Genomic DNA, 24837 nt, shown 5'->3' on the forward strand with positions numbered 1-24837 from the left:
GTGATGTTCTCCCCCATTGTGTTCCCAGCTGGTGACTTTCCAGTCTTAGAACTGACAGAGGAAATAACAGTCTCATGTTGGTCTTCTCAGTGGTGCAATTAACATTCACTATTATTAAAGTAAAACATCATTAGGAGGAAAGAAGATACCTGTGGCACTCTGGAAAGGACAAGCATCTGGATGCAGTTGACAGTTTTCTGGTAAGAGGGTGAATATTCCCCACAGTCAGGTGGTCCAGCAAAGGATTCAAGGATACATTCACGGATTTTTTTCCTAGAGATAACACAGGTTCTTACAAAACCTTGTATCAGCTGTCTCTGCTTGGATCTGTAATGCTCTGCTAGGGGGTGTTTTTTGTTTATATTTTGCATGTCTTCTCTGACAAATATATAGCCCATGGGATTTTATGGAAGAACAAGTACTTTCACCCAAATTCTGTTTCCTCTCCCCACCCCTGCCAGATATATAATTCACAAAAAGGTTTTGTTAAAACTATTTAACAAAATAGTTATTTAATTCTCCTAAAGTGTTCTGTACTGAACACTGAACTGTTCTTTTGAATCCTGTCCAATGGTGTACCCTTAGAGAGAGAAGTACCCCTAAGACATGCCTCTTACCCCTCATAACAAGAGCTTATTGCTGTCATGGAGACCTGTGAGTAGCTGGTGCACAGCAGCTGTGGATCTGGCCCCTAGACCTTCTGTATTGTATAGAGGAACTTTGTGAGTATAGACTGGGAAATTAATATTACTTGATATAACATATACCATATGCAGTTAAAGTCAAAATCCTTGCATTCGCCATATGACCATTTGCAGAAGAACTCTCCACATAGAATCCTGTCATGTCTTTCAGGAAGCGTGGTGTGTTCATTCTTATAGAAGCCTTCAAATCCAGACTGTGTTGTCTTCATAAGTTTCAGGTCCTTAATTCCAGCAAAGACAATCAGAGGACCTGTGATTGAAAATTACAAGAAAATATGAACTTGTTTTCACACAAAGAAACCTTTGGGTGCATACTTGCATTGACAGCTCCAGAGCCAGAAAGCAGACAATAACTTTCTGCACATTGATATTGGCAGAAAGGTAAGAAACAAGACAGAAACTACTGAAGTGAAGTCAGGCTCAATCTAGAAAATGGAGAATCCCATCAAGTGATCTGCAGTTAAGGAGAACTGAGGATAGACTTTTTTATCTTGCTTGGAACTGGGATGTGTTGGGTTGGCTTGTGCTGATGTCAATTTAGGAATGGCTCTAAAGGGAAATGAAATAGACTACCAGTGCTGTGATGGTGCCTTTTCCAAGAACACAGACAAATATAAAAATTCTCTGTATAAAGACAGAGCCTCAGTCAGTAATTTGCTTTAGATACCCATCCTGTTGGGAGTTTTGCATCTCTGAGAATGAGAACCAGGAGCCAATGCAAATCCCTGCAGTTCGGCTAATGAGCAGGAACTGGCGCTGATACAGATGCCACCCACACGGTCAAACTGACAGTGGCTTTGCTCTTAGCCACTATTTATAAAACAAGCTGTCGAGGATCACTGCTGCATGGGTGGATCATTGTCTTCTAAACACCAGGCAGTTGTGACCTGAACTTTTTCTGCTGACACCTTTTGAATGGCAGCTACTTCAGTTTAAAGAAGTCAGTCATTTAGAGCACACCAAGATGGTAACTGAAAATTTCACTGACCAGAGCTGCCAAAGAGCTTATTCAGAAAAGAGAAACTTCATGGCATGCAGGCTCATTCAGGGCCAGTGCAGATAGTCAGGGCCTGAAGTCCAAGCTGCTGGTTTTGTGCTGCTCTTGGTGCTCACACTACCTAGTTAAAAATTCATCCTTGAATATGTCAAGTGCATAGTAATCCTGCCTCTGATCTGGAGGACTCACAAATTTTGTCCCTAAATGATATCTTTGAAGGAATTTATACTGGAAATAATTCCATCAGAGTAGGCATTTCTATATTGCATGGTTGTTTAGAGGTTTGGGTGTTTTTAAACTGCTCTGTGACTGGATATTACTGACACTGTATCTTCTCTATTTCTTTTCTTGTTTGCATTCAATATTGTTTTTGAATGAGTCTAAGGAGGTGTATCTATCATTTTGCCTATGTCCCCCTGTTATTTACCAAAGCTGTAAAAAATATAAAGAAGAGAGTGACCTTGGACAGGATATTTTGGGGTTTGTACAGATCTTGAATAATTTAATAAAAATGGGTATTAGACTGTGACACACAGATATTAATGTAGTGCAGGTACTATCAGTGAACCTGAAGAGATATTTATCTTATATTCAAATACTTAGACTTATTTGAAAGAGCTCCTTGCAACAAAAGATTGACTGAAAGGCTGGCTGACTGTACAGCAATCAGCCTGAAACTAGCTCCAAAGGAGACAGCACCCAGGGAGAGTTTCCAAGGGGAACAGCTCATGCTGTGCTTTCAGGAGGCTTTGTGCTCATGCTGTCTTCAGTTGACAAATTTTGATTTGGTTAAGTTACTTAAAATGTTTTGAGTTTCCAGAAAACTCTGAGCCTTTTATCAGCTGATACAATGGCAAAACATAATTCTATTAAACCTCACTAGGGTTTTCTTTTTCCGGATAAGAAAATTATTAAACAATAGGATTAACTGAGAAATGAACTCTCGTGTCTGGCTGATAGGTGCATAGGAGGATGTTAAATATAGAGAACATTCTCTTAGAAGAAAAATAAAAGTGATTTGAAAATCATCACTTTGGTTACTGTTCACCTAGGCAGGGAATTCTAAAGAAACAACTAAAGGGCTACATGAAGGGAAGTCTAAGAAGGAAAGGTGGTTTCTTCAGTAAGCCATGAAAGCTTTCTGTTTGTGTAGAATCTGAAGTTGCAGAATTGCTTGTTAAATTTTCATGATGATGAAAAATTTAATACAATCTATATTAAGAGCAACAGCTTTTCAAAAATGTATAGACTCTTTTTGTTTGTTTCTTTTTTTAAAATTCAGGTGTCTTTTTTAACGTTTTCCAGAAAATACAGTCAATACTGTTGAGGCTGCCAAGAGTACAGCAGTAGTTAACAATACTAGAGACATTAAAAAAGATGAGGCCAAGAGGCACTGGTGACTTGTACAGGCTTTCTGTGTTCTTTCAGCAGGAACAGGAACAGGAAGAGTGCTCAGATGGACCTTTCAAAACTTGTGTCCTGTCTGCAAGTGAATCTGGTCTTGCCACTGGTTCTGGATAGGATGGGAAATAGTTCTAAGTTACATCAATGTAGTATAGACAGGTACTGCACTAATGCCTAAGCCCTCTAAAGCCATTATGTGAAATGATACAGTGGCCTCAGCTCGGTTCCCAGTAATCCGGGAGACGCGTTAAGCAAAACACCATCACAGTGAGACTTAACTTGGGCTTTTGTTGCAAGCTATAGCAAGTAGAGAGAATTTTTACACTCCCTTTGGAATGCCAGTTCGTGGACAGACAGCTGAGCTTGAAAGCCTGCCTTTTAAGTATCGCAAAACTCTTGGTCAAGCCAAATACTGCTTTGTTTATGTGTGGTGTGCAAAAATAGTAAGCACATTCTGAAGTATTTCCATGTGAAAAATCATTCACATGTAGACCAGAGTGCTCACGATGTTCAAGCTAGTCTGGCTTGCAGCAATGAAATTGCTTTCTTAGAAATAAAATCAGGGCGTGTTGATAGGAGTTGGAAAATTACTGCAAACCAGGCAATTGGCCTGCAGCAGTGTGGTGTCACGTAAGGATCATAGGAGACTGCAGGTTGTAGTATAAGGTAGAAGAGCAAGCAGCCTGTTCTCAGAAGGCTGTTAAATCCTGTGGCAGGATGTAACAGTCCTGCTGGATGTGCTGTTGTAACCATTCCATGTTTGGGATGTACATACAAATGTGAGCTACATTAGTTCCTCAGCCATGTCTCAGAGATCAAGAACGTCAAAATTACACTATAAAATCTTCTTTGGTTTAGACCTCTGGAGCAGTTTGGCTGTGCCCTAAGCCCTGTAACACCCATAGCTATCTCTAAAGCCATCTTCATCTCTCATTGGCAGAAATTTTTACAGAGAAGTAGGGGACGCTGCCAATTCTTTTCTCACCATTCCGGCACTGCTCAGCTTCACAAAAGCGGATCCCATCAGGAACACATATGAATGAGTGGATGTGGGGAACGCCATCCTGCAATTTAGAGCAGACATGTAAGTAAAAGTGCCATAAATATTATTATGTTAATTTGAAAACAGGAGCTAAGAGAGTGAGGAATGACTACAGCATAAACAAATGGAATTTATTAGTATTTTAGATACCTCATGCAGACGTTGCCATGGTACTTCTTGAACGTAGGCTTTGACGTACGCCACTTGGCAAAATGTTGTCATGAAGTGATTGCAGATATCTATAGCAAATTGTTCTAAACTTGGGATCTAAGGCAGCAAACAATATTATTAGAAAGAAGCAATAACTTCATGTACAAAAGCAGATTTTTCTCTTTGTTGTATTTGGGAAGAATCAGTGTGGTTAAAAACACATTTCTCTTATTTCTAGCTTGGCTCACTGTGCCCAGTCATTTGACCAGCCTGCAGCATGTGCTGCAAATAGCAGCTATGGTCGTGTCAAAAATCTTCCATTCTGTGGTACAGTGAGCTGCAGTTCTTGGACTGAGAGAAACTGCTGCAGGAGTCTTATGCTTTGAGGATATAATGCTGAAATAAAAATTTATCACAATTATTCTGATTGATATGGTGATATTCTAATTAAGTTTTACAGGGTAAAGATGGGATTTCATTATGGAGAAATGTAGTGCTACAGATTGTCATTATGATACATGCAACTGATGGCAGTAAGAGCACAGAAGAATTAAGAGGAGTCTCAAACTTTGAGACCTCCTGTTTAAAAATACTAGATAGGAATAATGCGGGATTATGGGCTATTAAATTAAAAAAAAAAAATAAGGCTTTTATATGATAAATCCACAAAAAACAGTGCTAGCTCTTGAGAAGAAAGGCTTTGGAAAGCTAAAAAAGAATCCACAGGACAAGCAGTGGAGGAGGAAAACTAAAAAAGATGAAAATTACTTTGGTACTGGTCCGATATGCAAATTGAAAATAAAAAGTTAGTATAACAAATACTTCCAAATGATGTTGTAAGAAACAGCAAGGCTAGTTAAAAATTTAAAAAATACCCCATTTTTTTTGGCCAACACAAGGACAATATTCTTTATGGTGTCTGTAGGTATCACAAGAGAATTGTTTCCATCCAGGTACTCCTGAGGAGATGTCAGCCGGAGATGCGCACACACTTCCACTTCTTTAACAAACTGTTTCTTTCCTTCTTTATGAAGGCGAAGGAACTTAATTGTATTCTTGCCATATTCACAGTTGAGGACTTCAAGGTCCTTGATCTGCAAAGAAAACATGTGGCAATAGTTAAGAAATGCAGTAGAAGCCTGAGTTATGCTGTCATGGAACAATGTCAGTGAAATAGAAACAGTGCTTATGGCCATTATGTTTGTAGTTACCCATGATAATGAGAATATTTTCATTATAATTTGCAGAGTCCTGACAGGAAGAAAAAAATGCTTTAGGAGACTATTATTGTATCAGCAGCAGCTGTGATAAAATTTTAAATTTTTCTGGGGAACAGATTATAGAACAGGAGTCACAGTGAACTAATCTCTCATTTGTCATCTGTGAATTAGTCCTCACTATGTAGACCTTCACTGAGTCTCTTCTCTGGGATCATTGGTTTTGTTTGCATTAAGCCCTATTATTAAGTTTTACCCTGCTTCTGTTAGACACACCCCATTTACACATCTCTTACAGTGTTGGAGAGGCTGTGCTAGCAAGGTGACAAAATTCTGCAAAGGTTGTGAGGATTTCGGTTGTGCTAAAATACCCAGAGCTCATTGCACTGGACTTTCCGTGAGGCTGAAATATCCCATACTGCATATCAACAACTTTTAATGTAAATCAGCCCCTTTTGATGTAGGCATAATGAGAATGGAGAAAGAGCACTTTCCACACTAAAATATAAATTGAAGCTTTTTATGTGTAAGTTGCTAAAAGATTATCAGATGTGAAATCGCTTCATTCAGACATGTTTGTTCCTAAGAGAAATGTTAATGCACTTAAAAAATAGTTGAAGAAGGCATTCCCTAATTGTAAGTAAATTAATTTGGTTCAGAGATCAGAGCGTTTCTCCGGCTCAGTCCCTAAGGGCTCAATCCCGAGGGGTGACTGAAGGTGCCCAGGGGTGACGGGAGGTCCCCAGGACCGGAGCCGGCATCGGGCGGGGCGCGGCGCTCCCCGGGAACCCTTTCTGCGGGCACGGGACAAGGGCTGGGCGGAGAAGTAGTGAGCTGGAGTGATGTTGTTTTGCTTGTCTGAACACCAGGGCCTTTTCTCAGATAGTTGTGAAAAATTTGTACGTCAGTCGTGGAGAACTGAAAGGAAAACAAAAAGGGTTTCGGTATCTGCAGGCTGGAGCCTTTTTTAAAGCAGAATACCGTGAATATTCTAAATAGTCAAAATAATTTTTTTCTGGTTTTTATCAAAAACATAGCTTGTCAGCTTTCATTTTGTTGCCCAAAGAAATCGTGAGCACATCCGGCGGCTCCCAGGAGCCCTTGCCCCTCTGCCCATGGCCGTCCCTGCTGGAGCCCGGTTTCCCAGGCCGGCTGCGCCGTGCCGGGCGCGCTCCCTGCTCCGTGGGCAGGAGCTGACAGCTCTGGCAGTGCAACTTCTCCTTTCAGAGCCACTCGGGGCTCGCCCTGCGCAGCCGGGAAACCAAAATGCCGGCGGGATCTGCTTGGTGCCAAGCTGCTCTGCTCTTACTTCTCTCCTGCGTGCCCCTGTGGGCCGCCGAGATTTCCTGCAGGAATGAAGATGGGGAGACGGTGGATTGGTGAGTAAATACCGTGCGGGAGAGAAACGCTGGGAGAGTAAATAAATACACTGAGATTAAACCGCGGGAAGCGGGTGGGTCACCGAGGAGCAATGCAAAGGCAGTGGCTGGTTCAGCGCTGTTGGCACCAGAGTAGTGGCGGAGTGCTGCGTTTGAAAAACCGAGGATAAGTCACTGAAGTCTGATTTAATTTCCTTCAACCAACCACCGTGCAGCATCATGACTAACTGCAGAACAATCAAATAATCACGGTTTTACACGGCGTTCATGTCTCATGATCAAAGGGAGCATAACCTGTGTTGCGGTGCCAAGGCTGCGCTCGCCAGCGGCAGCCCCGGGGGCACGGCCGGGCCCGGGAACCGCCGGGCGGGGAAGGCGCCCGCCTGTCCCCTTCGGCCGGCTCTGAGCAGCAGCGGGGCTCTGGGCCCCTCGCTGGGGGCCGCTGAGGGGCAACGGAGGCTGAGCGGCCCCGGGCTGGCGGCAGCAGCGTGGCCGAGAGCCCCGTGTGCCCCGTCACTGGAGCAGAAGTCGCTCCTTGCCCGGAGCTGCCGTCGCGGTACCGCCGGTGCCTTCGCACTGCCAGCTGCGAGCCCAACTTCGGGCGCTCAGTGATTAATTGGATTAATGAGTTTTCAAGATGAAGAGATGCAAAGTACAATTGCATAATATCCAGCCCGGATTTTAAAAGTGAAATGAGGGCTCTTAAAAAAGAGCTTCCTGAAGATAAATATCAACCAATTTCAAAAGAAAAATGGTTTTCTTGTGAACAACATTAGTTTGGATACAAGTGCTAAAGAGGTAGGCCCATCTCTTTCTTTCCTTGCACACAGAGCTAACTGCAGGGAAGGCAGGCGCTCCTGCACCACAGGCAGGAGCACTAAGCTGGCTTTGCTCTCTGTTGGCATAACATCAAATGTATGAGGGTCTAATCCATCCCTATGACTTGTCACCTTTGCCAAGGCTCTTCTGGATAATATAATTTTTTCAAGAATCAGACTCTTAGTTGGTGCAGCTACCTAGGAACTTAAAGGTATGAGATATTTTATTTCTCCCTGAACTGGATTTATTCCTTGCAGAATGAGGTTTTTCGTGAAAAACAAATGAACACAAAACCCACAGACCAATATATACAAACTGTCAATTCCTTAGATGAAGAAAATTTTTGTATTGAAATTTTCTGAGAAATTCTTTGAGGGCTGGGGCTAGGAGTAATTAACCTGTCCCTCAATGTCAATGCCAGTGGTGTGGGGCCTGTTCCAGGAGGGAACCTGGGGGTCTGCACAGGCAAATTCATGTTCCCTTTCACAAATTTAGCAGGTAAGACAGGGGGATTACCTTTTCAGTATGCCTTGATCAAAAGAGAGAAACTTACTTGTCTGCTGGGGTCATTCTAGTTAACTAAGAAGAGTCAGTCTTTGGATTCTGGATTTGGTTGCTATGAAGCTGACAGGAGAAGCAGAACTGAAACTGCTGAGAAAAGCCTCCTCTGAAGCAAAAGATGTCAATGTCCTTTTGAACAAATAACACTGCATTATTTTCAGTTAGCAGCAGGTTTGTGGGAGTTCCTCCTATGCAGTGGTTTCTTCCTGCAGTATTCCATAACTCCTCTGTACTCACACACCCTTTCATTTGCCGCTGAACCAGAGGGATCACTTGCTTTATCTGACCTGATCCCATCTGTACTCCCCAGCTGGGCTGGCAGCTCCTCCCCGCACGCAGTACCTGGGCGGGCAGAAGTCGCTCCTTCACTCGGGATCTCATCCCACAATCTGCACCTCCCGCAGGGGCTGCCAGAGCACATGGCCCTAGGACTGGCCGTGTGAGGAGGGCAGTCTTTCCTTATTCATCTGAACTCACTGTTTTCTGTGGGAAGCCTTCCCTGCAAATAAAAGCCAGCACTATGCTTTCTGAGAAGTGCTGAGTCAAGGACTGAAGCTGCCATGCACATTTTTTGTTTGGGCTTTTTTTGAGGGAGTGGGCAGGAGGGAAGAAGTAAAGATGTGGTTCTTGCTTGTAAATTGTGTTCAGTCACAAGAAAACAATGTGACAAGGCTAATCCGGTCTAAGCGGATTTGTTCTTTCTTGGTTCTCAGGAAAATAACTTTTACTCTGCTCCCACAAATGCCTGAGTTCTTGAGAAATTTCCTATGCACGAATAGCACTAAAGATTTTATACAACTTTAATTGATAATACACTCAGCTGGCTTTCTGGAAAGAGCCAAAACACGGATCCACTGGGAATTGGCAGGCAATTTCCTGATAGCTCAATGACTAGCATTTCGTAAGCAAATCTGCTAAGGTGGGTTTGTCAGATGCAAGGCTGTACACACTTCCAGAGCATAAACCTTTCAGTAGGTTTCAAAGGAGTTTGGAAAGGCTTCATCTACTAATTCCTGGATCAGCTCTTACTGCTGTAACTACTGCTATTCCTCTCCTTTGCAAATCTTCATTTCAAATCTTTATTTCAAATAAAGGGATTGTTGTGACTCCTGGTGTATAGGCACAGGCCACTCTCCCCAGCCTAGTTATATAAATCACTTTCTTCTCTGTGATCTGTCATCAGAAATTATTTCTCCTGAGATACTTTGAGGAGATCATTCAATCAGTGGCAATGCAGGTTGATTACCAGGACCACCACTGGTGTGTGTTTTTCTTCTGCCTTTACATCTACATTTCCCATGGATTAAATGTTCTTCTCTAGTAAAATGTTTTCCTGCCACTTCTCACCTGTGTTTGAAGATGTCTTTTGTGATCAACTTGAGCCTCTAAATCAACTGGGCAAGGTTTACTCCTCCTGATATACTTGAGTGGTTAAGCACAAGGCTGCATTTTTGTTAATAGTATAGACTGAAAATAATGCCACTCAGTCCTTACTGTTGACATTAATAGCAAATTACTCAATTACAGCCCTCAGAGAAAGTAGCTGAGTTAATTACATTGTGATTAATCCCACGGACTTGTGCACTGGGAAAACTTGTTTACTTTATCAGGAACCTTAGTATGAACTGAGCCACTTACTCCATTTACTGACAATATTGAGTACTTTACAATTTTGAAGAGATTTGTATTCCTGGCTAATGGTTTGAAAATTTCCAGTCTGCAACAGTTCATCAGAGTGCAAGTCTGTAGTGGAAAGTATGATTGGAACTACATTTTATCACTTTGCTTTATACTTATTTTGTGATTGTGATACATATAAACATAATATAATGCACTTTTTTATTTCAATACCCAATTTTATCTATTTACTATAAAGCCATATTTCTATAATATAGAAATTGTTTGACCTGGGGGAATGTTAGACTGGGTTTGGACCTGAGGTTCTTTACCAGACCAGGAGCAATTGGGATTTCATGGACTCAACCAAGCCTACCTCAGATTCTTCAGGGGTACCACAGCAGTCTGGCCACAGCAAAAGGAATTTGCTGCTGAATCAGCCTCCCTTGCTTGCTAAGAAGCAGCACAAATTTGTCTGCAGCAGGGACTGTGCTGCCAAACTGCAGCTGGTCCCCAGGCTGGGTCATTGCTTTGAGGGTAAGGGCACATTGCTCCCCCTCCAGCCCAGGCATCCCTGGATTCACCCTCCTTTTTCTCAGGGAAGGAGATACTCATTTACACATTCAAACAGAGTGGTGGTGAAAAACCAATTGCTCTTCACTGTTGCAGGTTTGCTCTTTACAAGCTGCCAAAGCATGCCAAAGGACAGATTCCCATGCTGGGACTGGAATACCTGTACATGGATGCCCTGGCTCCACAGTGGCAGCTTGGTAAATACCTCATCAACATGAGCCAGGGTGCTCTGGGACAAACACTGCAGCAGCTGTATGAGGCATATGAATCCAAGGCAAGTGGCATTTTGGTTTTTTTTATGTGGTTACTTGATATTTTGTGCAGATGACATGAAAGCAGCCAAAATAAGCATATAAGGCCAGGCCTGACCAATGGATCTCCTAAAAGATCCATTTTGGCCACAATTAGGGATAATCCTCAGACTTCTAATTTCTAGTCAAGCTTTTCTTATAGTTAGAGTATTGTCCCTCAAAAAAAGAGTGTTCATACATTCTCCCTTTGGCTTCTTTTCTGCAGTTCATGTTGAGCAATATCTGAAGCATTATCTGACCAAGATCAGTGGTAAATGTTACAGTCACTTGTCTAAGCCCTGCTATGTGCATGTGTTTCATACTCTGACTCAAATCAAATCTGGGTTTTCATCGTCCCTCTGAAATGACTGTGACTGTTCCAGCAGTGGTATGCTGCTTGTTGACCTTTTTTTTTTTTGCTCCCACCCTCAGACACCTCATGCACATTTGTGTGAAGTGATTGTAAAATATCACAAGATTTCCCTATAATTTTTTTTTCCCATCTGTGAGGTATTGTTGGGAGTCTGGGTGTGTCTTCGCATTTCTCCTGTGGGTTTGTGGTATGGTGCAATTAATTTGTATGCAGAAGAGACTCCCAAAAGTCACTCAAATATTGCCAGTCCAGAAAACTGTCAAATTCCAGGTCTATTACTGCAGCTGTAATAAACTGTTTACAAACTCAGAGTACATTGGGAGGAGAGGCGTGTCCCAGCTCCTTTGAAGTTCTCTATTCAGGGGAAATAAGGTGCGGCTGTATGCAAATTTTTTTTGCAAAAAAGCTTTAATTGCTTGCCCTTAATAAGAACAGTTGTGTCTATTTTTACTCAGCAAATATTTTTACCAGATCCTATTGCTAAATCAGAGAGAGGCCCAAAAAACTTCCTTGGAAGCAAGTGGCCACTAAACCCATGTAAAGTGGCTTAGAGAGCTTCCACTTCATGGCAGCTGAGGCCCTAATGCTGAGTCCTCAGGTTTATTTTACTGTAACGTCTGTGGAGACTGTGTCAGCTGAACTGGGAGCAGGATTAGGCTCGTGATGTTCACACAGAGGAATCCTGAATTCTTTCTTCTGTTCCCAGCAGATGTTTGCTTAAATGCCTTCCTCTTACTGAATGTCGTGTTTCAGAAATGTGTGTTTCCCTGCAGAGGAACACCATTGCATATGCGATATACAACGATGAGATCCCTGAATCAGACTCCAAAGGGTCGAAATGTGGACACACCAAAGGTACAGGGAGAGTCCCAAACTACTATTTTCTCCTTTCTGAAGTTGCAGATAGCATCTGCTTGTCTGTCTGTTTGTCTATCTACATATCTAAAATTCCTGCCTGAAGCAAAACTGAAGAGTGATTTGCATGGTGTGTGGTTTTTGTATAGTTACCTATGCTGCAGCTTCTGTTTTGGTTTTGCTATGCCTGTGCTGTGTGAAGGATCCTGGGGATTATGGACTCTTTCTTTCAAGAGTTGAAACTAATACAAATCCTTTGAGCACCATCCTGTGCCTGATGGCAAAGCAATACAAGATGTGAAGGGAAACATTCCCTCAACAGAAACCCCTCCAAACTTTCTGGGACAAGAAACTGCTGCCAAGATCATGGAATCACTGTAGGATGTAGTTACAGAAAATCGAGACTTTAAATGAGTGTAAACTTCAGTGGAGTTTAAAGGTTTCCCTGAGGAAGCAGATGGGGTTTGCCCAGCCTGGTGTGGAAATGAGCACATTTTGCAGGGCTGTATTTTCAGGCTGCAGCAATGGGCACAGCTCAGGAGCATGATCCACCCTGGAGAGGAGAAGCATAGCCTGTCTCTCTGCTGCTTCCCCATGGGAGACCTTTGGTCTGGGAAAGAAGACACAATGTCGATAGGGCCTGTTTCCCTTTGTCCAGTGAATATTTGAAGTGAAGAAAGATGAGCAGTGGAGAGAGGGTCACAACCTGTGACTTTTAATTGTCAGAACTCTTGAAGGCAAAATTTGAGCAGAGGAAGGGGGTGCGAAAGGATTTATTCAAATAAAACACGATGACAGTTTGAGTTATGCAGGAAAGAACTGATGCAATTTTAATACAATATTAGTGTCTCCTGTGGTCTAATAATCTACTCTAGAACAGCTTACTAGACATTGACACATTGAAATGTGGTATCTGCAGCAGCAAAACCAAAGTAGGGCACAGCTCTATCATCTCAGGGTTTTTTCCTCCTTTATTCATTTGCAGTAACTTTTATTTTGACAGGATTTCTGCTCTTGGATAAATCACAAGGCTTCTGGGTGATTCACAGTGTGCCCCTGTTCCCTCCCAGCCCTGAGGATGGTTATGGATATCCATCTACTGGGGAGTCCTTTGGACAGACAGCCATCTGTATCACCTTCAAATATGATCAGTTCACAGAAATAGGTACGAAAGGCTTCTCCCTGAGAAAGCCTTTGTCCCACCACATCTCTCTGCTTGCTTTCTTTGAGGTTTCCCCTCAAAAATTCCTTGGTTTTGACCTTTTTTTGTGACATTGGGAAACCAAGTGGGGCCTGGAATAAGCATTCTTGGCTTCATTTGTGTTTATCCAATGATTTCCTGTGTGAATGTGGGAAATTCACTCTTCCACTCTGTTTTCATCTCCCTGTGGGGACTGTCAGGATAATAATAGTCACAAGTGCATATCAAGAGTAAACTCAGTCCATGCAAACAAATGCTTTGGAAATACAAAGTAGGATGATTAATCACTTTTAACAGTAATAGCTCAGTCAGCAACAGTCATCTGCAGTTCAAAAAATGTAAGACAACCACTGCTTGAGCTGGAGTGGTGGCTTTGACTCATCAGAAATATGAAGTATGGAATAAATATCACCTAGAATTTTCCCAGGTATTTCTTTGCCACAAAAATTGCCAATACTAAATATATAAAAAACTCAAAACCCAACAAAATACAGCTGCAAGATTCAGAACTATCTGGCAGTGATAACTGTACTGGAATCCTGAAAAGGGACTATTGAAAGACGCCACAAGTCATATTGGCATGTTCCTCAACTCTTTTCACACTGTTTTTTCACTCTTCTCTCACTCAGAAACCTCAGATCAAATTAATGAACAGCACATGCTGTGCAAATTGCCAGGCTGGCCACACCTCAGAGCTATCTGGTTCCTGTTTGTGGAAACACATCTATGCATGTGTTTAGCAGAAGAGGACAAAAAATGAGATGCATATGCTAATGCTTTTCCTGCCTCATCCTCCCAGCTTCTGCTAATCTGTGGTTCAGGGATTTCCTAAGCCAGAAAGACTGGAATGTTTCTGATGGACTAGTCTTCCATGAACTCACCTAATGAGCCCATTTGTTCCCTAGCTGTTTAGTTATCCATGGCAAGGACTTCTACAGCTGAGCTGTGCACTGTTCAGAAAAGGAGATTTCTTCTGCAAATTCAATCCAGATGTTGAAAGTCAACTTCTGTTCTCCCTCAAACCAAGCTAGACCCTTTGGCAGCCCCTCTGTTTGCATTTGGCTTGGCAGCTGTAACTGGCTGGACACTAGTCCTGTAAATACAGCCAGGTTTGGATTTACACATGATGTCTGAGTGCTCCCTGACTGCAGAGAGGCTTGAAGATGGGCATGGGTGGAAGTGGCAGTGGACCAAAACCACCAGTTAACAGTTCTGCTAGAAATAATGGGGTGTAAGTGGAAAGCCTGAGTGTTCTCTCCCAGCTAGTCTTTGTGCTGCAGGGCCAGTCAGAATACAAAGCAATACACAAATTCTGGTTGCTAAAATAAGATACTTTGACACTTAACTCATCCAGGTGATAGGCTGTGAAGATTAAGAAGGATTTAGGTTTTCTGTCCAAGACAGAACTTTGCTCTCTTGATTGCTTTTCTTTAACCCATTTTAATTCTGCATGTGTTCATTTTTGTGGGTTTTTCTCAGACCAACAGATGCTGAGTTATAATCCAGGAATCTACAGCTGTTCCATCCCTGAAATCTTCCAAGCTGATCTCCCAAATCTCCAGAAACTCTGTGCAAAGTCCAGGCTGCCCTTGGCCCCCTTGCGCCACCTCTCCAAGCTCCAGTCAGCCCGTGGGGAAACCTTTCTCCACTTTGCAAAGTCACACTTGTTCATAGATGGTAAGAGAACCTTTTGCTCTCTATATAACACATTCTCAATTAATTCTTAAAATATGAATCAATAAATTATTTAAAAATTCATATTCTCTCTGAGGGGGAAAAAGGAAGTTCAGCTTCAGAAATAAATGTAACAGAGGGCAAGGCGTGCTGTCCTATCCTAATGTTCTCTCAGCCCCACAAAGCAAAAAGCTGTCTGAGCCATCCTAAGGTATTGAACAGTTACATTTTCAGGAAAATAATGTTCCATTATTCAACAGCAACAAAGAAGAAGAAATAGGGGGGTTGAATCATCTGTGAGTTCTTTGTTATGAAGAGGACTTGCAATTTTTTTGTCTGTTCCTTTTTATCGTGCTGTTTGTTTGTAACAGGTTTTCTAGAAGGAGAAAAAAGTAGAAATGAACTTCTGAAAAAGTCAAAATAAGGGGAGGGGGCAAAATTTCCTCTGACTGACTTCATGCTTTACCATGAAACTAGCACAATTTAGATTATGCTTTTCAGTCTGTTCTTAAATGAAGGAACATGAAACACTGATTGCCCCCACCCTGTGTTATTCCACAGATATCTATGTGGCCTGGATGGCTCAGGAACTGAAGACTGATTTGTTGGCTGAATCCTGGCAACGTTCTGGTGAAAAACTTTACTCAAACTGCTCTCTTGACTACCACGTCTACAACATAAACATCATAGGCATGCCACTGAACTCCACCTTTCATTCCATTAATGATCATTCCAAATGGGCTGTTTCAAGGAAATACAAAGATCAGTGGACATGCATTGGGGACTTGAACCGTGCTGCTGAGCAAGCTTGGAGAAGTGGTGGGTTCATCTGTACCCAGAACGAACAGATCTACAAAGCCTTCAGGCATTTGATAATCCACTATGAAAGCTGCACTTCTGGTCACAGAGAACTGTAACAAACCATTCCTCCCAGCCAGCACAGCCCTTGTTCCGTGGGAAGTGTAGAAATCTCTCTCTCTCTGAACCGTATTGTCACTCTGAAAAGCAGCCCTGTGAGTTGCAAGATGTGCTAGGCCATGCCCTTGTTAGCTGTGCAGGTGAAGGGCAGCTGTTTTCCTGTGGTGTGGGGCCCTCAGGGGGTGTGTGCTGGGCCCTGCTCTGCTCCCTGGCACCTGTCACCATCTGGGATGGGATGGGAGGGACACTGCTGCACGGGGCTGCACCAAAGCACATCTCTGTGAACACCCTGCACAGGCATCCCTGGGCACCTTGGGAGTGGGGCTGGACCTGGGATGGGAGGGACAACAGAAACCTCTCTCTTGAACTGGGCTGTCAGCACTGGCAGGTAGCAAGGGATAAGGGATAAGTACCCCCAAGTACTTCAGAATTACCCTGGATTTCTGGCACTGTTGAGATAAATCACAGCATTTCTGCTCAGCTTGGGCTGAATCTCTAAAAGAGCTGAGCAAATTAGATCCAGACAGGGAGATGAGTAGATCTGAGGACAGGAATTCCTCATTTTTACATGATTAATTTTTAGAGAATTAATGAACTTTAAATCATCTTTAAATTATCTGTAACCAATAGCTTGGAAATATTTCTAGCGCTTCTATTCATGTACAGCAATTTTATAAACAAATAAACATGTTCAAAATATGAATAAGCAAAACAATGAGTAACAATGGTCTGTTTTTATTCTCCCTCTTCTATCTGTATAGTTATTTGTGGTTGATTACAATGTTTTATAGCTGCCAAAGGAAAAATGGAGACAATTAGGAAAAAAATATAAAGAGAAGAATATATTTGAAGAAAGATGTTATTTAACCTACATTTTCACATTACAGTAAATGTGGGTGTAATTTTCAATATCTCCAGTCTCAGGCTTAGGACCTGAAGTTTGCATGGTCTCGCTCTGAAGACAAAGCTGGTTTGCAAAGTCCCAATACACTCTTGGGTTCAGATTTCAGAAGTGTATCTGTGTTTAATAAGTTCCTAAATATATTTATATGTTTCTATCCCTTTTTTCCCTGAATTGCTAATATAAACTCCAGTCTAAAGATCTGGCTGTCCCACTGATATTTCTGTTTTGCTGAGTTTGTAGTCCCCACTACTGATCCTCCACAGAAGGAGGTATAAAGAAATGCCACACAACCACAAGAGGTTGCCAAAGATTTCCTTCCCGTTTCACCCTGAACAATCACCCAAACAATGAAGTGTAAAAAGTGTCTAACTAATTAATTTCAGAAAACACTTGTGCATATTTCTTGAAGAGATAGAAATAATCTATGTGGCCTGTATAATGAAGGGAATTGTACAGGAGTAGGTTTCATAATTAGCCAGTCTGGATCGAAGGTAGCTTGTCGCTTGATTTTCATGGCTCAGTGAAAATCATTTTGTTGCTTAAATATCCTGCAAGAAATTTTTCATTTTATTTTCCCTGCATATGACCCAATAACATTCTATAAATAATTTGTTTGATAATGTTTTTTCTCTGATGCCTGTCAAATTTGTTAAACACATTTACTTCTTGTTTTGCTAGCTGTGGTCAAGCAACACCTTTTGTGGCAGCGAAAATTGCCAGTGACACAGAACACTGCGCCGTGGCATGGTAGGGCATTGCTCAGATAAGCCAAGACAAATTTAATTCATCTTGCCTACCTTTTCATGGCAGACACTAACCTAACCTACCTCTCTGAGCTCTTGTATCTTGCCCACAGCTTTGTGTAAGCACAGCTTCAGTGTACAGGACTGGCAAGAAATCTTCTGCTGGAGACAGTGCTGACAGAGAGCTCCTGGATCTGTGTAACAACCTGTATTTCTTGTAGTATTTTCAAATACTTGGTCACAGGGCTCAATACCAAGAGCCTCTGTCCCACTGGCTGTCACAGCAGTGTTGCCAGCCTTCTGCTCCCCAGCCAGAAGTCACCAGTGCATCACTTGGAATAAGTGCTGACTGCTGTTCTTAATTACTTGGTCAATTAATAGTTGTCATAAAGCTTTACAAGACTACTTTAACATTCCTCATTATACCCAAGACTGGTTGCCTCCATTTTAGCTGTAACTGAGGAGGCATAAAGCGCAAGAAGATGCAGAGAAACAGCTGTACTATACAGCACTGTAAGCACCTCAGCAGCCTGGCTGTGCACACACTCATTTCAGTGGTGTAGCAATAAAAAGGCTGCAGATCTGGTTCTCATTTTTTGACTGTAAACAGCTTTAATTCAGTTTTGCTTTCATTGTGTAACTTCTGTATTAGCATATCTGTGTATTTCTGCTACATGTTATGAAACATGGGCAGACTCTTTGTTTCCCAAAAGAGACTAATAATCAACAAAATAAACAGTATAGATTTGTAAAGGGTTTGTAACTCTAAAAGCCTTAGGGCTTTCTTCAAAAATGCAAGACCATAAGCCACTTACTCACCCTCAAGTGCCCTCACAGCATGCCCTGTGTGAGATGTTTACTTTTTGCCTATTTTATATATATATATATATATATATATATATATATATATATATATATATATATATAAAGGTTTTTAAATTTAAAATATGCTGTTCTATTTTAAGATGCCAAACACTCAAGAAATATCTGCTTGTTCCAGGGATTCTGTGCTGCCTCTGCTGCCCACTGCGACCCTTTTGACTGGACAGACTGTTTCCTGCTGAAGGGGACACATGGCATGGCCCCTCTGCAATTTCAGGGTGATCTGCTCAGCAAAACTGACTCTGCAGAAGTGCCCAAACACTGGACCCTGGCTTGGAGAGGAGGAAAGCTACTGCCATATGTGGAAATCTGGAGTCTCTTCCCAGCATGCAGGTTTGGCTATTCTGACCCTTGGGCTCTCTTCTGGTTAGACTAAATAAGAACATTTATTATACATGAAAATTGTTTGCCGAGGGACTAGGAGAGGCCAAAAGCAAACATTATTAATCCACTAAACATTACTGTACTGCAGCCAAGCTTGTAACAAACACAGCAGTAGGGGTGGTTGTTTGCTATAAATTGCCCTGCAATCATTTCCACAAGCCGAGGCTCAGTCCCAGCACGCCTGCCACGCTGGCGGGGCGCAGGAAATGCAGACACAGCCTCCCCAGATCCAACCCCCCTACACCAGGGCATCTCCTGCCCTCCCCACAGCCAGAGCAAGGGCAGGACTCTGCCTCCCTGGCACTGCTCAAAAACTCTGGCTGTTTTTTTGTAACCCCCTGTATCCATGAGGATCCTTCCCTAATGCCAGTAATTGTGTGTCAGTAGGGCAGTGGCTTGCTGTGCTAGAACAGTGCAATTTTACACCAAGTTAATGCAAGAGGTCAAAGGAATAGACACTGAAGAAAAGCTAAAAATAGAAAAAAACCCTGAAGGATTAAAAATTTAAACTGTGTGAAGTTTAATTCCAGCTGAGCAGTTACAGTACTGGAAAACCGGCAGAGGCATGGCAGCCTGAGCCCACTTCACAGGGCAGCCTTTGTGGTGGAATTGCTTCTGGTGTCTCCACAGCAACTGAACAGACTCTGAGCTCTCATGATGGGAGTGATGAGCAATGTATTGGAGAATTTCTCAAGGGCTCTGGGGCTCCATGCCAGCTGCCTAACAGCAAGTCAAAGGAAGCTTTGGGAGCAATTTCTCTGAGCTGGGAACCTTCTTCAAGGCATGCTAATGCAGCCTGGTGCTTTGTCTTGTCATAGGGGTCTGCAGGCGTACTTCTGACTCATGAAATGCTCAATAATATCATTGTGAGAAATTTTCTTAATGTATCAAAGCATCCTTGGCATTATTAGCATAGCCACATAATTACCCACAGAGAAACTTACACCCATATGTTAACGCCCATAAATTATTGTGCAGATTTCTTTTATACCTTTATTTTCAGTTTCTGGGAAGGATACATCACTGGGTACTTAATATAGTCATTGCTTCAGAACATGTAAGCTGCCCATGCCTGCAGTAAAATGTTCAGGAGGCAGAGTGGTGCTGGCAGCGTCATCTGAAAGCTCAGGAAGCCAAAGCCTAACTGTGCTCAGGGTGTGATGCAAGAATATGATGCACCTCTTTAATTTCACAAAGCTTCCTTTAAACGACAAGAATTAAAAAATGAGAATGGAGAAGAACAAATTTGTGTTAGGCTGAGAAAAATTTGTGTTAGCGTGAGAAAAACCCCTTTGTAGCAGGGAAAAAATTCTTCATAGTAAAAGGCAGAGAGCCTGGTCTGAAATTCCAAGCTAGGATAGCAATATTGGTGTATTCTAGATATCCTGATACCCTGAGCTGTTAGCCATATGTGCCACATATCTGACACCTTTTTATTTAGACTGAAGATAGCAGAATATAGATCTAATCTTCTGAATTTCCTCATAATCCTCACAAATTTGGCATGAATGCTGTAAAAGAATTGGCATTTGAACCAAGAAATTAGTTGTAGTTTTAGATCTTGGATTCAGACAGCATAATAAAATTTTTTAATGCAGACCCATTGTATGCTTATCTTTATGGCCTTTAAATTATTTATCCCAGTATTGAGAGTATGCTATTCTATGCATATATGATATGTTCGTTTTACTAAAACTGTTAACTACAAAACATTAGGACTTGAAAAATATATTTTGCTTTTTATAAAGAGCTGTGTTGCCCTTTTACTCTTTATTTTACTAAGTCCTTTCGATTTTATGTTTTTCCATTTGTATTTGCTTGACATTTCTACAGAAGGTATCTGCTGTCTATTCCGGTTCTCTCTAAGAGGGATAAAAGTAAGGAACATTCTTCCCCTCCTTTGATCACTCTGCAGCCTGGGAACTGCAAACTGATGTTCAAATATTCAAAGCTTACAGAAGCAGAGCATAGTATTTAATGTTGCATGCTGGAGTGCTAGCAATTGCTACAAGTGGTTCACTGTAGTACAGTAGTTTCCAGCATTGCCTCATTTATTAATCATAGAAATGTTGCATGCAAATTAGCCAGAGAGTTGTGCATCATAATACAGTAATCCAAAAATCTGTCTTCACATGTATTAATGCCCACAAATTTATCACATTATAGCACTGCATGGTTTCTCCATTACATTCCAAAACCTGCCAAAAGCTCACTAAAAGCTGTGTCACCGAGTGTTTTCTTCTTGTTGCTTGCTTATGACTTTCTAAAGAGTGAGAGTATTTAGCTCCAGGGCACTTTTGAGTCTGCCATTTTCCAGGGTTCTTTTTTGGGCTAATGTTCTGTCAGCCATATATCAATATTTCTCTTGCTATAAAGCAGTTTAAAAGTGTATTTTTTCACTAGTAGGAACATGGTAAGCACCACTGTCCTCCACTTCAGCACAATTTCAGAAACTCTTCCCTGCTCTGAAAGCTGCTCCATTTCACATCCTGACCTTGTAAATCCTAGGCACTGTGCACGGAAAATCTCATCTTTTAATCTCTTGCTTTCTATCTACTCCAAATATTTTTTTTCAAGAAGGCAAAGGTGAGAATGAAGGAACTGAAAATTTTGCACAGAACGTTTTGCAAAGAAAAAGACGCTTCCCAGCAGATAGGGACAGTTTGTGCAGTTGTATTCCTAGCTGCTCACCAACCTGCCAAAAGATGGGAATAGACGGAGAAATGGCAGCAAAAATTGTTTGCAGGGCAAAGGAAGAAGAGGGAACAAAACAACTGGAGACAAACAAGAAAGGGAAGAAAGGGAAGAGCAGAAGGATCATTATAATGGTCAACACCAAGGGAGTCAGAGACCTTGGGTGTTGGGATGGAGAAACTTTTGGAGTTAGCTGTGCAAAAATCCAGTTAACAGGATGTTTCATTTGCTATGGTAGTTACCTAACATTTAAGCAATTTACGGGTTCAGTCTCCATAGGCTACACCACAGAGATAAAAGCAGAAAGCATAAACTGAAGTGACTTAGCCAAGTGGTAGAAAAGCACAGTGCAAACCAACACCCAAGAAAGTCATTGCCTCTCTGTTTCCAAACCTACAAGAGGTGGGGTAAGGTAAAGTCAAATGCATTCAACAGGTAAAAGTAGGAGGGAGAAATTCACAAGCTAGGCTAACCTGTTTGAACCATACATATTTGAACAACATGCTAAACCATTTTTTTTAAAGAAGGAAGCTGCTATTAAGGTTTAAAGCCAATGTACAAATACAATAAAAACAAGAGATGCAAAACATTCACAAGAGTAACTGCAGATCATTTCATTACAGCTGGTGACACTAACGTGAGCTACATTCATTCTTGCAGCATTGCAGGCAAACAGAAGTAAATACAAATACAAAAAAAAAAGTAAAAAGAACATACATAGGGAGTAGCAAACTGATGCCTTTAATTCTTTGCTCCTGGGATCATTATTATTATGGATATTTTGTACAACAAATGGCCTTTTATTGTCAGGTTAAAAATCAAGCTTTGTTTAGAAACCTCTCCAGTTTTATGGTTTTTCAGTCTCATCTCTGATCCTACTTTGCTCTCCTGTACTAAACAAACCATCACTGTCCCACAGTTGTAGTTTCTTACTGCACTGAGTCAAAATCAGCAATAATTCCTGGGTCTTACTTACTGTCACTTGGCTCATGGTGGCTCTTTTGTCACCTCCTGGTCTCGGATCCCACAAAGGAATAATGGCAGCATAGAAGCTGAAGCTCTATAAAAAGTGTCATCTTAATATCAGAGGAGGAGCTAGGCATAAGGGGTTGGCTTCACAAATGTAAATATTTCATAATTTATTTAGCAACGTGGCTTTGCTTTTTCCCCCAGGCAAAAACTTTAATAAAGGAATAGGTCTACTGCAACAAAGGAAACAACAGCAAGAAACAGAGACAAGGACACATCCTAACCCCATTAATATCAGCAGGAATTTGCCTTCATCTTCAGTGGGAACAGAACTTCAAAGACATGGGAATCACCCATACAACCTGAAGGGTAAAATCTGAACCTTCCATAGTCTCTGACACAAGCTGTGTTTGAGGGTGGTAGGTAGTCCTGATGAAAATGTCCCCAGCAGGAGCTGCATGACCTTGGCCTGACCATGACCTTGTCCCTGGCACTGGCAGGTGCTGTTAGGACAGACCTCAGAGAGCCTCATGCCTTGACAGAAGAACCTCTCTGAGGCACATGAGCTGGGCACAGGTGAAGTTCCTGTGTCTCTTTGTTCATGGTTGTACTTTCAGTGCCCAAATCAGGAAGAAGTGATATTCCCACCTTTATAGGTACATTTTTTTACATCTCAGTAGCTTAAGATACTCTTTCAAAGCCTGCCTCTGGCAGAATGAAAGCTTTATCTCCTCAGCCCTGATTTCTCTTGTTTGAACTGAGGAAGATGGGTGGTGTGGATATAAAGAATAGTTTCTTCTCTAGGAAGATTTAAGATCTCTGAAGACTAAGAATATATTTTAGGTGCACATGGCCTGCTAAATGCTGGGAATGGGGGAAAACCAGGATGAGGGAAGTCCTTCCTGGGCATCTCTGCAGGTCTTGTTTTGGTACTCACACCATACAGCAAATAAAAATTCAAAGAACAGAGATATTAACAGCAGAATTAGTCTTCCTGTTCTTCCTTTGGATGACTCCTTGGGCTTCTTCCATTCCTGGGAATGCATAATATTATATGGGATCAAGTTGCTGGATGAAAATGTGTATAATGTACAACCTGGGGAGGTTGCTACACTCTTCATGAGTTTATTTGCTCCTCATAGTCCTATTTTAATTCTGTGAGAAAAAGTCACCCTCTGTCCTTCATAATTTACTGGTCACCAAAATAAGTCTGACAATCTAGACTCTTTCAAATAAACCAGATTCCAAAGAACAGTAGGAAAATGTTCCATGGGAGTGTGTACCCCAACTAAAGCCTCTCCATTGACTTCTAATTGTATTTCATGTTTGGTATGGTGTCTGCACCCCCAGACCACTGCAGCCATATCAGGAAAGCAATGGCAAGCACTTTCAGAAATGCCCCTTTAAAAGAGGTGTGTTTAACACGTTTGTATGTCTGTGTTCTATACAGCAATGATTTGCTGCTGCTGGGTGTAAAGAGTTCTGTGGATAACCTTTAATAAAGCCACAAATATGACTACAAAATACATGTACATGCATGTTTTCCATACATTAAATTTCTTAAGGAATCCAAAGTCTCTCCTGGAAAACTATAAGAATATTTCAAAACCTGTGCTTTTTACAAGTCAGACCCATATTGTATGTCAAAATATACAGCTGGGGTTTTTTGAAAGAGCAAGCACTGCTCAGGACCCTGCAGGTGCAGAGAACTTGGGATTTCAATACTTTTTTGTAAGAAAATGTTATATTTCTTTAATGCTAAATTCTTCTGGTTTTCAGTGCCTTTATTGCTAACTACCAGCACATATATAATCAGTCTAAGAAAAGAGGAGCAGAGCATGTGGTTTGGCTGCTTTGAAAATCATAGAATAATGCTATTTGAGTCTGTGGGTTTAGCTTGGTAAACAGAAATGTCTGTCAGCGAGACAGATAGTGCAGGAAAGGCGAAACACTGTTTTTCAGATAAAAAACTAATCTGTGTTTCATGGTCCCCATCTCCTCTGGGAACATGAGGCCAGCACTTTGTGGGATCGAGTGACACTCCTAAACAGAACACTGTTGAGCACAACAGGTCTGATTGGCTTACTTATACCTGTGTGGTAAAGGCAGAGTGAAACTGAGCAGCTTTGTGGCTCTTACCACTTTTACCATGAACAAGGTGTCTTTCCTAAGCAAGGGACGTTTCAAGGCCCCACAGCATTTGAAGTCCTGTTTAATTTAAATATAGCACTGCATAAAGTGCTACAATAAGATGAACAGAGTAAAAATTAGAAGAGCCAAACTCTAAACAAATTTATGAGTGCACTGTACAAATTAATACATACGTGCAAAGTATCCAGGAGAAGAGAAATATGTTTCCTTTAAAAGGATGTAGGTGTGGCTACTGCAGTGTAGCAAGGAGATTAAAAAAAAATCCTGCTGTTGTGTTGTGTTTGAAGTATTAATTAGAGTCTGGCGTCAAGTTTGAATGATAACTATTACTTTCTT

At 41.7% G+C, this 24837-nt stretch overlaps 2 protein-coding genes across 2 annotated transcripts in view; one reads left to right on the forward strand and one right to left on the reverse strand.

Annotated features, from left to right (window-relative positions):
- Positions 1-22503, reverse strand: part of LOC103815159 (uricase-like) — a 25205-nt gene extending 2702 nt beyond the window's left edge. Inside the window, exons 1-6 of the mRNA XM_050977685.1 lie at positions 22358-22503; positions 5173-5391; positions 4298-4414; positions 4091-4169; positions 768-954; positions 150-273 (exon numbers count right to left, since the gene is read on the reverse strand). Of these exons, the coding sequence (XP_050833642.1) occupies positions 150-273; positions 768-954; positions 4091-4169; positions 4298-4414; positions 5173-5391; positions 22358-22372 (741 nt within the window). The 5' untranslated portion in view covers positions 22373-22503. The remainder of the gene's footprint in view (positions 1-149; positions 274-767; positions 955-4090; positions 4170-4297; positions 4415-5172; positions 5392-22357) is intronic.
- On the forward strand, positions 6580-16492 carry DNASE2B (deoxyribonuclease 2 beta). The gene is made up of 6 exons (XM_009088583.4): positions 6580-6893; positions 10560-10737; positions 11900-11981; positions 12985-13146; positions 14662-14859; positions 15418-16492. Exons 1-6 carry the CDS (start codon positions 6781-6783, stop codon positions 15771-15773), a joined length of 1089 nt encoding a protein of 362 aa, XP_009086831.1. The 5' UTR covers positions 6580-6780; the 3' UTR covers positions 15774-16492.
- Positions 22504-24837: the final 2334 nt, after the last annotated feature.

The sequence above is a fragment of the Serinus canaria genome, chromosome 8 (genome assembly GCF_022539315.1).
Source record: "Serinus canaria isolate serCan28SL12 chromosome 8, serCan2020, whole genome shotgun sequence".
NCBI lineage: Eukaryota > Metazoa > Chordata > Aves > Passeriformes > Fringillidae > Serinus > Serinus canaria.